Raw genomic sequence first — 13,140 nt, forward strand, 5'->3', positions numbered from 1 at the left:
CTCATTTCTTTATTTGATGTTTAAGTAATCGCAACTACAATATTGAAGACAGGGTGGGACATAGAGTAGCTCCTCACGTTGAAAAAAACAACCAATAGTCTTTCGTTTTTATCACTGTTCTGATAGTACGAGTGGTTAAGATCAAGTGCAACCAATGAAAAGTAGTTTTGTAGCAAACTAGCTACTAGCTATACTGATACTAACATCTATAGTACTTAATTTTTAATTTCACAGCTACGAAGAGCAAACTGTTGAAGAAAAGAATATTGAGAAATGGCTCTTTTCTTCCTATTCAGATATTATGGTTAGAATTTACAGGGAAGTAAAGAGAGTTAATTAGGAGTTCATTCACTCCACACAACTTCGATTCCCACCAGGACTGGGAATTGAACCTATAACCTTTGTATTATCAAACTCCTAAACCATTAGGCTACAACTGCCCCAAATCAAGGCCATAGCAGTGAGAGGCACACATCCTAGCCACTAGATCACCAGGCAAACAACATGAAAGCATGAACTTTTAAGACTTACAGTTTAACCTCTCGACTATTGTAATGTGATACTAGGTGGTTGCCCTGTTGGCCTTACTTACAAACTTCAGCTGATTCAAATGCAGTTTCTAAAGTAACAAAGAAATATGATCATATTGCTCCAGTTCTTTTATCATTGCATAGGCTCCCTATTAAATATTGTATAAATTTTACAATTTTATCGACCACCTACAAAGCCCTGAATGGCTTAGCTTCCCAGTATTTGAGGGAGTTCCTGTCGTATTATAGCCCCTCACGTCCACTACGCTCAATTAATTCTGGACAATTGATTATTGCCAGATTATCAAAATCAACTGTAGGCGGTAGATCTTTCTCATATCTTGCACCTAAACTCTGGAAGAGCCTTCCTATCACAGTCCAGGAGGCAGACACACTCTAAGATTAATGACACATCTTTCCGCATTAGCATAGACATAAAACACAAATGCTGTTGAAATTCAAATTCTCTAAAGGATGGTTATGCTGCATTGATTAGGGTAACCAGAGCTGGGAACACTTCACAAAAGACATTATAATTTGAATGGCTTCTGCGCTTATGTTGGTCTGTTGTTCATCATCCTGATCTCTCCATAATCCTGGACCAGGCCGCAGCTGATGCTGTGGTGGTCATGGAGAAGTAGAGAGCATGAGACTGATTCCTGAAAGACCCTAGAGTCTCCGCATTGATTTCATAGGCTGGCCAGATCACCCACCGGTGACCTACTCACACCAGCAGGTTCTTCATGATGGACGTTCAGTGTTCTCCACTCTCCGGTGCCTAGGCTGCAGCTCTGCACAAGAAGTCTGGCCAAAGGAGAAATGGTCATGCCCAACTGAGCCTATGTTTCTCTCTAGTTTTTTTTCCCTCACTTTCGTCAATTAGTGAAGTTTGTTCCTTGCCACCGTCGCTGCTGGCTTGCTTGGTTTTGAAACTTATGGAGCTGCTCATCGATGAGCTTGCTCTTCAGTGTTTGGACTTTCAGCAGTGAAAATTAAACCACACTCAACTAAACTTCAACTCTGAAAACTGGACTGACACAATTTCAGTTTACTAGAACTTCTATGTTAAGCTGCTTTGACACAATCCACATTGTAAAATCACTATAGACATTAAGATGAATTGAATCATTAAACACCACACATCATTGTGGCAGATAGGCAGTGAAGTCAAAAAGGGATCCAACCTTCTAGTAGTAAGGTGTACCTATAAAGTAAGTTGGTGAGTATATACAATATTTGCTTTGTTTTTGTGTGTAAGGTGCAGTGGTTATACCTTGTTATATAAAGCACATATGTGCAGGGCAGTGTTTCCTGAGGCATTCTGGGATGAGGAGTCTGCACCATAAAAAAGCAGGTGCTCTAAATGTTGAGAGTTCCCATTTTGACACGCCTGGAGAAAGAGACAGACCAATGAAAATATCAGTGATGCTGATACACACACACACATACACATACACACACACACACATCTAGGTGATTCTAATTCATTCATTGCAAAAATACTGATTATTATTGTTCTTTTATTTCTGTTTTATCCTAAAATGTTGATTTTTAGATTCACAGTGCATTCTGATCTATTATTATTTTTATTGATATAAATGAATAAAATGATATATATGAATGATACGATATATTGAATAATATATGATATATTGGATAATATGATATTTTATTTCTATTTTTGTTCATTAATTATATGTATATATCTTTTTTACTACTACTACTGCTATTTAGTCTGTGTACTGGTTTTTTATTATATATGTATATTCTTTTATTTTTATGTAAACTTTATAAATGCTTTGGCAATACATTTGTAACCTTTGTCATGTTAATAAAGCAATTATAGAATCGAACTGAGCGAGGGGGGGCAAAATAAATGCTGCTGAAAAATACTGATTGGTAAAGAAAAACAATCGAACAAAAAAGAGAGAAGTGGATTAGAAGAGGCAGAATCAGTCATTTGACACAAGAATGGGGAAAGAGGGAACAAAGAATAGATTTTATAGATTGTCAGAACAGACACATTTGATAATTAACACCACAGTGAACGTGTGAGTGAGAGAAAGAGAACGAAAGTATCAAAATAGATATGAAAATGCTCACATGTACAAAGAGAAGAAAAACTGAGCAGTGATTCTCTGATTTCTTTAACCTGATTTAAGAGTGGATTTTTAAATTTGTTCAAATGTCCGTAACATCTAGTTTAGCTTTTATAAATACTACATTTAATCGATAAACACTACAAATGACCTTACTTATGTTAAATTGTTAATTTCAACCAATGATTTAAGGTTAAAAAAAAAACTTAGATGATTTTAATTTGATGACAAAGTTGATAATAAATTTGATGAGTGTATTACTGTATATACCCACCCCTGACGGACTTTTGAATGAATTACTGATTATACTAAATGATACCTAGTTAAAATATGAGTTTTTCTTGGTTACTACTTAACTAGGCGAAATATATTATTGAATATGAGAAATTTTGCACATTTAAAAAAATACTAATAAAACATTCTGTGGTGGCAAAGCTGAATTTCTAATGTCTTCAGCACATTGTCCTTCAAAAATTATTCTATAATGCTGCTTTGGTGCTCAAGTGACACACTATTATTATTATTAGTAGTATTAATATAATTAATAATATTATCATCACAGTTTAATTACTAGTGAAATGTTTTATGCAAAGCTTAAACCCCTGGTCTTAAAAATTGTCACTTCCACACATTTCCAGTATCTGTCATCCACTTATTGTCAGCAATTTTTTTTTTCATACCTGATGTGTCTCATCCCAGCCGTTCTCATCGCGGAGCCCCAGCCTGGCTCTGTGGTATAGCAGGGTCTCGCAGCAGGAGGTGTCGCCCCCTATCAGCACAGTGTGGTACAGTGGTGTCAGCCCACGGCTGTCCTTATAATCAGAAGACGCCCCCAAAGACAACAGCGTCTGAACAGTAGAAGACACGGGATTACATTTTAATTTGAACCTGTTTTAAATCCTAATCAGGATGTAAAGTTGCCTTTGTGTTTGTGTTACCAGTAGGGCAGTGTGTGCATGTGCTCTGACAGCCTTGTGCAGAGGGGTCAAGCCATCTCTCGCCCTAAAGTCAATGTGGGCTCCACCCATCACCAGCACCCTGATGATCTCACTTCCGCCCGGCTCCGTCTGTACGGCCAGAGTGAGTGGAGTCTCTGTTTCACACACACAGACAGAGTTTGAGTACTCATGTTAGGGTTAGTTGTCAGTATAGTATACACATTCATGTGTCACATTTAGTTGCGCCTCTGACGTATTACCTCAGATGCTCATGTGTTTTGCTTCAAAGAAAGTTGCATGCAGGCATATGGGAGGGAGACTTTTTTCCTATAGACCTTTTCCATAGAATTAAAAATTGCCCATTATGCTTTGCGTGTATACGTATATGGATCTTCCAGTTGTTGGCAGCTTGATACATATAAAGTCACATTTTGACAGCTATTGGTAGTTTAAATATATTTTAATTGCTTTTAACAGCAGTCACTGAATCAGGAGAATGTTTTTTTTTTCGCATGTGAACCGCATTTGACAGAAGTATAATGACGCCATCAAAGTTGTGCATCACAAAAACACTACATAACCCTCACAAAATGGTATTGACAACCACTTTCAGACTTTTCACTTCCAGACTCTTGCTGATGACAATTCTAAATGGTAGTTTTAAGCATCCTACCGGAAGGGTCTGCTCACAATGGTGCCCTCCATGCAGCAATCAAGATAAACGTCTATACTGACACTGATAGGAAGAAACTGTAGAATACAGTTGTTATTTTACACAAAAGAATAATTGTAGCTTAATAATATTCCAACTGAACCTCTGAAGGCATATGGTCTGTTTTAAGGAAAATTTTTGGTACCTTTACAGACTTTTGACAAGTCAGGAACCTTGCTGTCTATGGAGGATGAGGAAGCTCTTTTGATTTCACCTAAAATATCTTAATTTGTGTTCTGAATATGAAGAAAGGTCTCAAGGGTTAGGAATAAGTTGTGGGTAAGTAATTAATAACATTATTATTATTTTTTGGTGTACTAACATGTTTTGTACTTTCAACAGAGGCAAGGTTTTTAAGGGGCAATCCCAATTTTACCCCTTAGCCCTTCCACTTACCCCTGCCCCTCATTTTGCATTACCTTAAATGGGTAGGGGTGTCCTAATTCTCTTTAGCTTGAAGGCATAGAGCTACGAGGAAGGGCTAGATAGCCCCTGAAACTGAGATTTTTTCAGGATCGCACTCAAAACCAAACGGGACAAAAATTTCTTAGAGTACATAATCTACAACGACAGTGTTGCTGCACACTGAAGTCAGGAAATTAGTATGAATTGTCATTATTAGGAATTTTTACAACAAACAAGCATATGTTTTAATGTATTCATAACAGCGCCCATGTTTTACCGTCATATTTAAAAAAAAAAAAACAACAATTAAAAAATGCTAAATTTGGCTATTTATAATCCAAAATCTAGTGGCTGCGAATGAGCTTTTTACAGTGTCTGGTATAATGTTAATGTTAATGTTGTTTTCGTGTTTTCAGATGAATATGGCCATGGTGTAAATTCACAGTACAGTTGCGATCTTATTGCCACATTATATCATTATGATAACATGATATTGCTGTATTTTGTGATTTACTGAAGATAAATAAAAAAAAAATTTTTAAAACGCAAATAACTACAGCATTCACAATCGTCAATCTCATATGAAGGAAGAGATTGTGATGACATATGATGACGTGTGCAGGTGTTGTAGTTGTGCCCCATTTTTTAGGAGTCAATTTTGAAGCTCTTCCCTTTTAAACTCTGTTTCAAGAGTCAAGGGGAAGGAGAAGGGGTAGGGGTAAAACAAATAGAATTGGGATTGGGCCTAAATTGCATAAACGGTGCATCCTGTGTTTTAAAGGCAAAACTATAAACTATACTTTGCTTTTACCCATATGTCAGCATTTGCACACAGCCTCTCACAGCTTACTCTATTTGACAGTGTGCACAAACAATTTGTCTAGTGTGGGAGGGTGAGTGTTATGGAGGCTAGCGAGTGTGAAATGTGCAAGTTAACCTCACGTTCCTGATCTCAATAAGTGGACTAGCAACAGATGCTAGGGGCAGTGGTCTTTGTCATCCTTGTTAGCACGCCTGCCTCCCACACCTGGTTCGAACCCTGCTGTGAGTTGATCGAGTAGAACGTGAAGGTTTACACTTTGTTGTACAGATGTTGATTTCGACTATTTTCACATATAGCTACTGTGGTTATAAATACTGTAGGTAACCCAAACCTAAACCTTAACATGGATATACTGTATATAAAGAGATATAAAATAAATAAATAAAATCATTTGAAAATTCAGTTTTCTGGATTTATTTGGACGGTATTCTGAGTGGTTGTCATTTTCTAGGAAAAAAAAAGAGACAAAATGTCAATAGTTGTTTCTGAAATCGTATCCTATACCATCATTCACTGTTTCCTACATAAGACCTCTAATATAGTCCACTTTAATGCGTGAATAAAAACAAGCGAGTGAATTTGAGCCCTAGGTACACTGGAGGAGATGTTGTTTTCCTTATGCTTTGCTGGATGATAAATCCCTCAGACGGATTCGATTTTCAACTTCTTGGTCAGACCCTGTGATCGTAATTTAACACTTGAGGTGTCTATTTGTAATGAACCAAAGTATTTTGATTTCTGTCATGTATGTTATAAATGTTAATTCAAACTGTATGCCATCTTGTGGTCAGACATGAACAATCATTTGGTGCGCAAACTATCACAGTGCATTATGAGTATTTTCTAGCCGTTGAGCGTACATCAGTTGTGCTTTGGCATGGACTCTTATCTACAAACTACATAACTTTTCTTCCCACCAGTGCTACTGTACATATGGAAAAATAAAAATATTTTATTTAAAAATAAATTTATTTTACAACAGAAATTATGTATTCATACATTTATACACTTTATTAATTTGGGGTCGCCATAGTGGAATGAACCGCCAACTTATCAAGCATAAGTTTTACGCAGCAGATGCCCTTCCAGCTGCAACCCATCATTGGGAAACATACACTTATTCACACACACTACAGTCATTTTTTAGCATACCCAGTTCACCTATAGCGCATGTCTTTGGACTTGTGGGGGAAACTGGAGCACCCAGAGGAAATCCACGCGAACTTGGGGAGAACATGCAAACTTCACACAGAAATGCCAACTGACTCAGCTGAGGCTTGAACCAGCGACCTTGCTGTGAGCCGAACGTGCTACCCACTGCAATTTCACAGTAACTATAGGTGCTATTCCTTCTGAATCACTCAAACTTTTATAAAAACATTACAACATCACTAGTAGGAACCGTTACAATTCCAGAATCAGTGAATACACCTATTGGGGAAATTTGTTTTGCTATAAAGAAAAAAAAAACTATAAAATAAGAGCTCTGTTCCTTGAAAATACTGTCTCTACCCCTCCTGCTCTCTCACATTTGAACAGTCTTTTTGATCATTTAAACTGGGAAAAATATATGGGCCATACAGCAAACATTTTTTCCTTACTAATAAGGTATAGGAAATATCTTTTAAATTATTACATAACATTTACCCTGTCAAAAACTTCTTAAAGAAAAGATTTGGATCAGACTTTGATACAAACTTTTGTCAGAATAACACTGAAACTCTTTCTCGCTTATTTTGGGCATTCAACCATGTGTTTTAATTTTGGCAAGATGTTATTTTATTTATGTCAAATATTACTTCACAGAATTTTTCTGTGACTATAAAAGTAATTATTTTAGTTTATTTTTATACAAATTTAACCAGCTGCTGTATAAAAAAACATATTCTTTTTAATGCAGATTTTACATTCATAAATGTATACATTTTTAAATTGCAAGCTAGTATTTATAGTATTTATAAACGAGATTAAAAATTACTTACAATTCCAGATTCACTTAACAAGAAAGCACTCAAAACATATACAAGTTGCAGGACCTTTAATATGTATATTCTATTAAATATGTAAATTGCTGCTATCATATTATTTTGCCCTCTTCACTCTCAATTTCTTTCATATTTTATATCTATCCTCAAATCCGATGATATATTGTTATCTCTTTAATTTTTGTTTAATTTCTGTTTTTTCCCCTATTTCTCTTGGTTTTCATTCTTTATTGGCACCATTGTAAATAATCTAATGATTATTATTGTAAATGATGTGTACCAAATGTATCTTTCTGTTATACAGTAAATGTTAAAAAAAAAAAGTGCACTCCTTATTGAGGAATTTAGCATTGTCGAATTGATTGAGTGCACTTCAGAACATCCACTATGGTTTTGAAAACCATTTTAAATATGGCTGCTCCCTCAAATAGAGCACTGTTTGAGGGTATAGGGGGTGGTTTTAGACACAAACAATATTTTTACTTGTTATATTTGATAAAATGGCAATAAATAAAAAAAAAAATTACTAGAAAAGCTATCAGATCTTCATAGAATAAAACTAAGATTAGTATTTTGGTCAAACTCATATCTAATAAATCTAAAAACAAAACAAAAAAAATCATGTTATTATTTTTTTCACAGAACTTTAACTTAAGATGATATAAAAGACTATTAATTCTGTTGCAATTTTCATTTTATGTTGCACAACTTGTTGTTTTAAATGATTTAAATTGTCATTATTTTAATGTTTGTAATGGCCCCCCAGTTGAAAACCATTGATGGTAACACAAAAGAATGTTCGTTTCTCAGATCAGTCTCCTAGTGGCTGCAAATGGCACAGCAGTTCTCACTTTCCCTTGAGCAGGGCTTGTGCTGAGAAGTGACTGTCAGCCTGGCAAGCATAACATCAACTCAGTGACAAGGCAGACAACGCAAACTGTGAAAAACACTCAAGGTAGCCGTCTCGCTAAGTCACACATTTCCGCAAACCAGCGCTAATATTACTCTGCATTATCATCTGGTCCACAAAACGACTTTCACAGCATGTCTGGCCACTTCATGCAGCTCGCCGAAGTGCTAAAAACTTTAATTAATATGCCACAAAAGATGCTGGCCCGTTACAAAAACATTCAATATATTCAGTGGTCTTCCTCTGTTGACACCCACTGAACTGAACCATCGAGCAGCAGTAATAGTTTCATCTCATTAAGCAGCCCAAGAACACTAATTGGGTTTTTGTTTGTTTGTTTGTTTGTTTAGAGCGCACTCACTGTGTCTAAAGTTGACCTTATGATCTTTTTTTTTGCACAATTTCAACTCCAGATGACTTGTGTTGGAAATTGCATGGATCGCTTGAGAAGATGCAAATGTCCATTCCTGTAAACACTCATTGAATATTCATGAAGCCCTATTTCCATATGCATACAGCATGTGTGGCCAGTTTATGCTCTGCTGGCAGTGATTCATTATTCGGCTTACTAATGGGAAGTTCATTAACTCTCGCAAGAAGCGTCTGACACCTCACCTCCTGTATCAGGGTCGTGGTAGTTGGGGTCAAGTCCTTTATCAATAAGTTTGGCTACCTTTTCCACAGCGCTGGTCTGGATGTAGTCCATGAACTTCTTCAGACTGGCCTGTAGGGGTAGACACGTTACTCAAGGCTCAGAGCTAATACGTGCCTTAAATGAGACTGAACCAATCCCAAATGGCACATTTTTTGTGCCTAATTGCTGTTTGCGAGTGTCCATTAAAGTTGCTTTTTGTAAGTTTTTGACTCTTCTAAAGCATAAAAACGTAATGCAAATATCTAGAAAACTTGCATACTTGTTTATCTGAAAAACACTGCTACAGTTACAGTTATTCTTCTTTTAAAAAAAGTGTCTTCTGTGTTAGAATGTTTGTCTTAGTTTTGGTCTGTGTAACCACTGCTAGTTTTTCAATTATATTTTAGCACCTCAGGTTGCCTTCATGGAAAACACAGCATATTGCAGTTCAGTCTTAAAGGGTCACGAAACACCAAAACACATTTTTTGAGCTGTTGACAGTCGTATATGTGTCCCACACTGCTAAAAACACTATTAAGACACCTATATTTCACAAATAGGGGGACAAAGGGGGGCATTGCCCCCTCAGAAAGATTTTGAGTTTTTATAAAGGATTGTTCACTCAAACTGAAAATTCTTTCTGTCATTAATTATTAACACCCCCGTCGTTCCAACCTTAAGAACACACATTTAAATAGTTTAAAATACATGACATAGCAATTGAATTATGAAAATGGTGAGATTAAAGCTAGTCCTAGTTCAGAGATCCGGTCCCCGCGTCAGGTCAGGTGCGCCCGTAAATAGCCTTTAAAACGCGCACACGGCGATGGAGGCGCACTCAACTCACAAGGGAGAAAAGTGGATGACATGATAGGAGCAGCTTAATTCATCACATGCTTTGGTTAACTAATTATTTAAACACAACTCTCTTGAGCTCTAAAAGGAAAAAACACATAAGAAATTTGCTGTTAAATTAATTTTAGCAGAGACGCAACTACCAGTCATTTATTAGTTCGGGAAGATGTAGCCTAATAAAAATGTTTTAATAAAAACAAATAGTTTACTGCACAGTCCCACAGTAGGCTACACTATAAATAATATTTTAATTTATTTATTAATATTATTATTAATATTATTACAATTAAACTAAAATTGACAACGCAGAACTCTCTGAATGTTTGCTTTCATTGTGCTAAAAAGCGCACTTTTACAGTTGTGTAGAGAAATATCCCATTATGCAGCAGCAGTCAAGGTATAACACGTAATAAATGCCTTTTGCGTTTATTAAGTCAAGTTTGCAGTGTTATAAATGGAATATAGTGCTTAAGTGGATTTATCGCGGATCAACCGAGAAACCTCTCACGTGCTGCAGGTAGGCAGAATGATCATCTTTTAAAAATGTCATTTAGGCTATACTGCTTTTTGCTCATGCAAAATTAAACAGCATAAAATATATTGTAGATCTATTTTAAGAGCTAAAATACAACATATCGAGTTTGTTTTGACTTGTAGCTCATGGCCCTAAAATGAAAATAACCTGAAAACAAGCTATTAAAAAAAGGCTTAATAAAATAATTAATAAATAAAATGACGGGTAGGCTTAGTAACCTATGGTTTATGATGGTTTACAATATCACGAAAAAAAAAACACACGATAGCCTAAGATAAATCTTTGTTTTTACATTTAAAATGATGAAAAAAAAGTTATATAGCATATTGAGTTGCGTGTTATCCGTGCCAAAATTTTAACCAATTTTCACGGTAATAACATGTGAATTTTGGTATCTTTTTTAGGTATTTTTCTGGCTACACTAATGCATTAAAATGAAACTAAGTAATTGTTTTAAATGACATTAGATTGTAACATTTAGCTTTTCCCTAACACTGATGTTGGTTGTATAATAGGCTACGTGAAGCGGGATGACTCGGTTAAGCTGATTTCACTATATTTATTTACCGGTTAAATGAATAGTCTGATCGTGGGTCAGCTTGCATGTGTGGGCATAATTTGATGTCTTTACCTAAAACTTTAAACATTCATAGGCCTTATTTAAAATAAAACGGAAATAAGGAGAATAACATATGATTTAAAGCACTCGTTTGGCACTGAAGCCATGATCCGTCTGCATTAATAAGCGGTAAGCATTACTATCGTTAATAAAATTCGTAATAGCGAAACTGCATATTGTTTTTACTATTAAAACGTAGCCTATATTACTGCCTTAGGTCAGTAACTTAGGCAGTAATGCAAAGTAATAATAAATGTGAATAAATAGCCTAAATGAAAGAAACAAGAGACCAAAATGAGTCACCAAGCCTAGTGCCCCCTATGGATTTAAAGTGCCCCCTCAGTTTTGACTTCCTGGCGCCGGGCCTGTGCCAGAGTGAGTCTTATTACGTCTTACAGTGTGTTGCATTAATGCATGAGTAAGGCTTGGTTCAAACCCATCAGCGCGCTCTATTGTGCAACTTCATTAATATTCATTACTGTGTTTACATGACATAGATGCCACGTTGTGTTGGCAAAACAAGCGTGAAGTGTTGCTTTTATAGTTTGCTGCCGTTAAGTTTCGTTTTCTTTTTCTCTCTGTGAGAGCTCAGACTCACGTGTGGATTACAGTGTACGCGACGCTCGACAACAATAACTTACGTGTCTAAGGAGGAACATTGTTTACCTGAGAGCTGTTCTCATCTGCAAACGCTGAGATCGGATTCGCTTGTAGTATTCTCTTCATAAAGACGCGGCTCTAGTTGCTGGTGATTGTCCTGTCTCTACAAATTTGGTAAGTGAGCGACCAGTGCTCTGTTTATTCAGTTTGTTCGTATCGAACTAAGTTAACTATTGCACCGTAACATGTTAGGACCACAACCAAACTTTAACCTTGTTTTAACGCTACCTGCCGTGTGCATCTAAGTTTCGGGAAATGCTGAGGTTTTTTTTTTCTCTCATTCGCCGTGCGGTATCAAACATTGCATGAAAAATACACGCTTAGAGCAGATCCTCGAATCAAATATCTCGTTTATCGCGAGGGGCATGAAAGAATTCCCTGAATGAAAGAGCCAAACTGCAGTTAAAGTCCACCATTTAATAATTTGGCAAATAATTCCACTACAGCTGTCCATGTAGGTTAAACACCATCACTTTCTACTGTGTGTGAGTATTTTGACGGAAACTCGCGCGTGCCCAAATAGACACTCCCACACCCTCCCACTTTAGTTCCTCCGACACTCCCCCCTAAACAGAGCTGGACACGCCCACTTTTCTGACTTTTTCCAAAGTAGAGGTGTGAAAACACCCTGCTGAAACGAGGGGGTTTCATGGCCCTTTAAAGTCTGCCTAAATGTAAGTGGGTGGACCAAAAAATGTGACAAATGAGAAGTAGATTCTGAGTTATAAACATCCACATGAGGAGGTTTTTAAATAGCAAATAATCTACATTTTACAAATGTAAAAATTAGCTGAGCAGCTTACAGTATACACTCTCAGAAATAAAGGTACGCGAGCTGTCACTGGGGTGGTATCTTTTCAGAAGGTACATGTTTGTACTTAAAGGGTGCATGCTGGTACCTCAAATGTATATGTTGTTAGTACCAAAAAATTTTAAGTGGAACACTTGTGTTCTTTTATGGTGATAATAAGTACCCTTGAGGTATCAATATGCACCATTTAGGGATAAATATGTACCTTTTGAAAAGGTACCACCCCAGTGACAGCTCGCGTATCTTTATTTCTGAGAGTGTAAGGCTTAATTGTTCTGTTGGTGTCGTTAATCTGGCCCCTTGTGTGTGCGTTCAATCATCTAAGGATGTGTCGGGTGAAAAAACCCTCTCTGATGTTTTGAATTTGGACTGCAATACTAAGGCTGGGCGATTAATCGAAAAAGTAATCGAAATCAACATTCAGAACCTATAATCAATATAATTTTTCCAGGTAAATTTTTTTTCCCTACTTTATTTGAAGTCACATGACCCCGCTCTGTTGATGCTAATTTATACTTCTGCGTCGAATGCATGAGTATTGTCCGGCGCAGCCTTCGAGTCGTCGCATACCTTATTGACCATACACTGACGATATTTGGAAGCTGCGCCAGATATACCTTGAGA

General features: G+C 36.6%; 1 protein-coding gene across 4 annotated transcripts in view; it reads right to left on the reverse strand.

The window, feature by feature from the left end:
- The window catches only part of shank1 (SH3 and multiple ankyrin repeat domains 1), a 167,119-nt gene that overhangs the window by 58,065 nt on the left and 95,914 nt on the right, over window positions 1-13,140 (reverse strand). For all 4 annotated transcript variants that reach the window (XM_087244604.1, XM_087244603.1, XM_087244602.1 and 1 more), the window contains 4 exons: window positions 9,018-9,126; window positions 3,568-3,722; window positions 3,310-3,477; window positions 1,804-1,920 (listed from right to left, as the gene is read on the reverse strand). In XM_087244604.1, coding sequence (XP_087100730.1) covers window positions 1,804-1,920; window positions 3,310-3,477; window positions 3,568-3,722; window positions 9,018-9,126 — 549 coding nt within the window. The remainder of the gene's footprint in view (window positions 1-1,803; window positions 1,921-3,309; window positions 3,478-3,567; window positions 3,723-9,017; window positions 9,127-13,140) is intronic.

The sequence above is a fragment of the Danio rerio genome, chromosome 3 (genome assembly GCF_052040795.2).
Source record: "Danio rerio strain M-AB ecotype USA chromosome 3, GRCz13ab, whole genome shotgun sequence".
Lineage (NCBI taxonomy): Eukaryota > Metazoa > Chordata > Actinopteri > Cypriniformes > Danionidae > Danio > Danio rerio.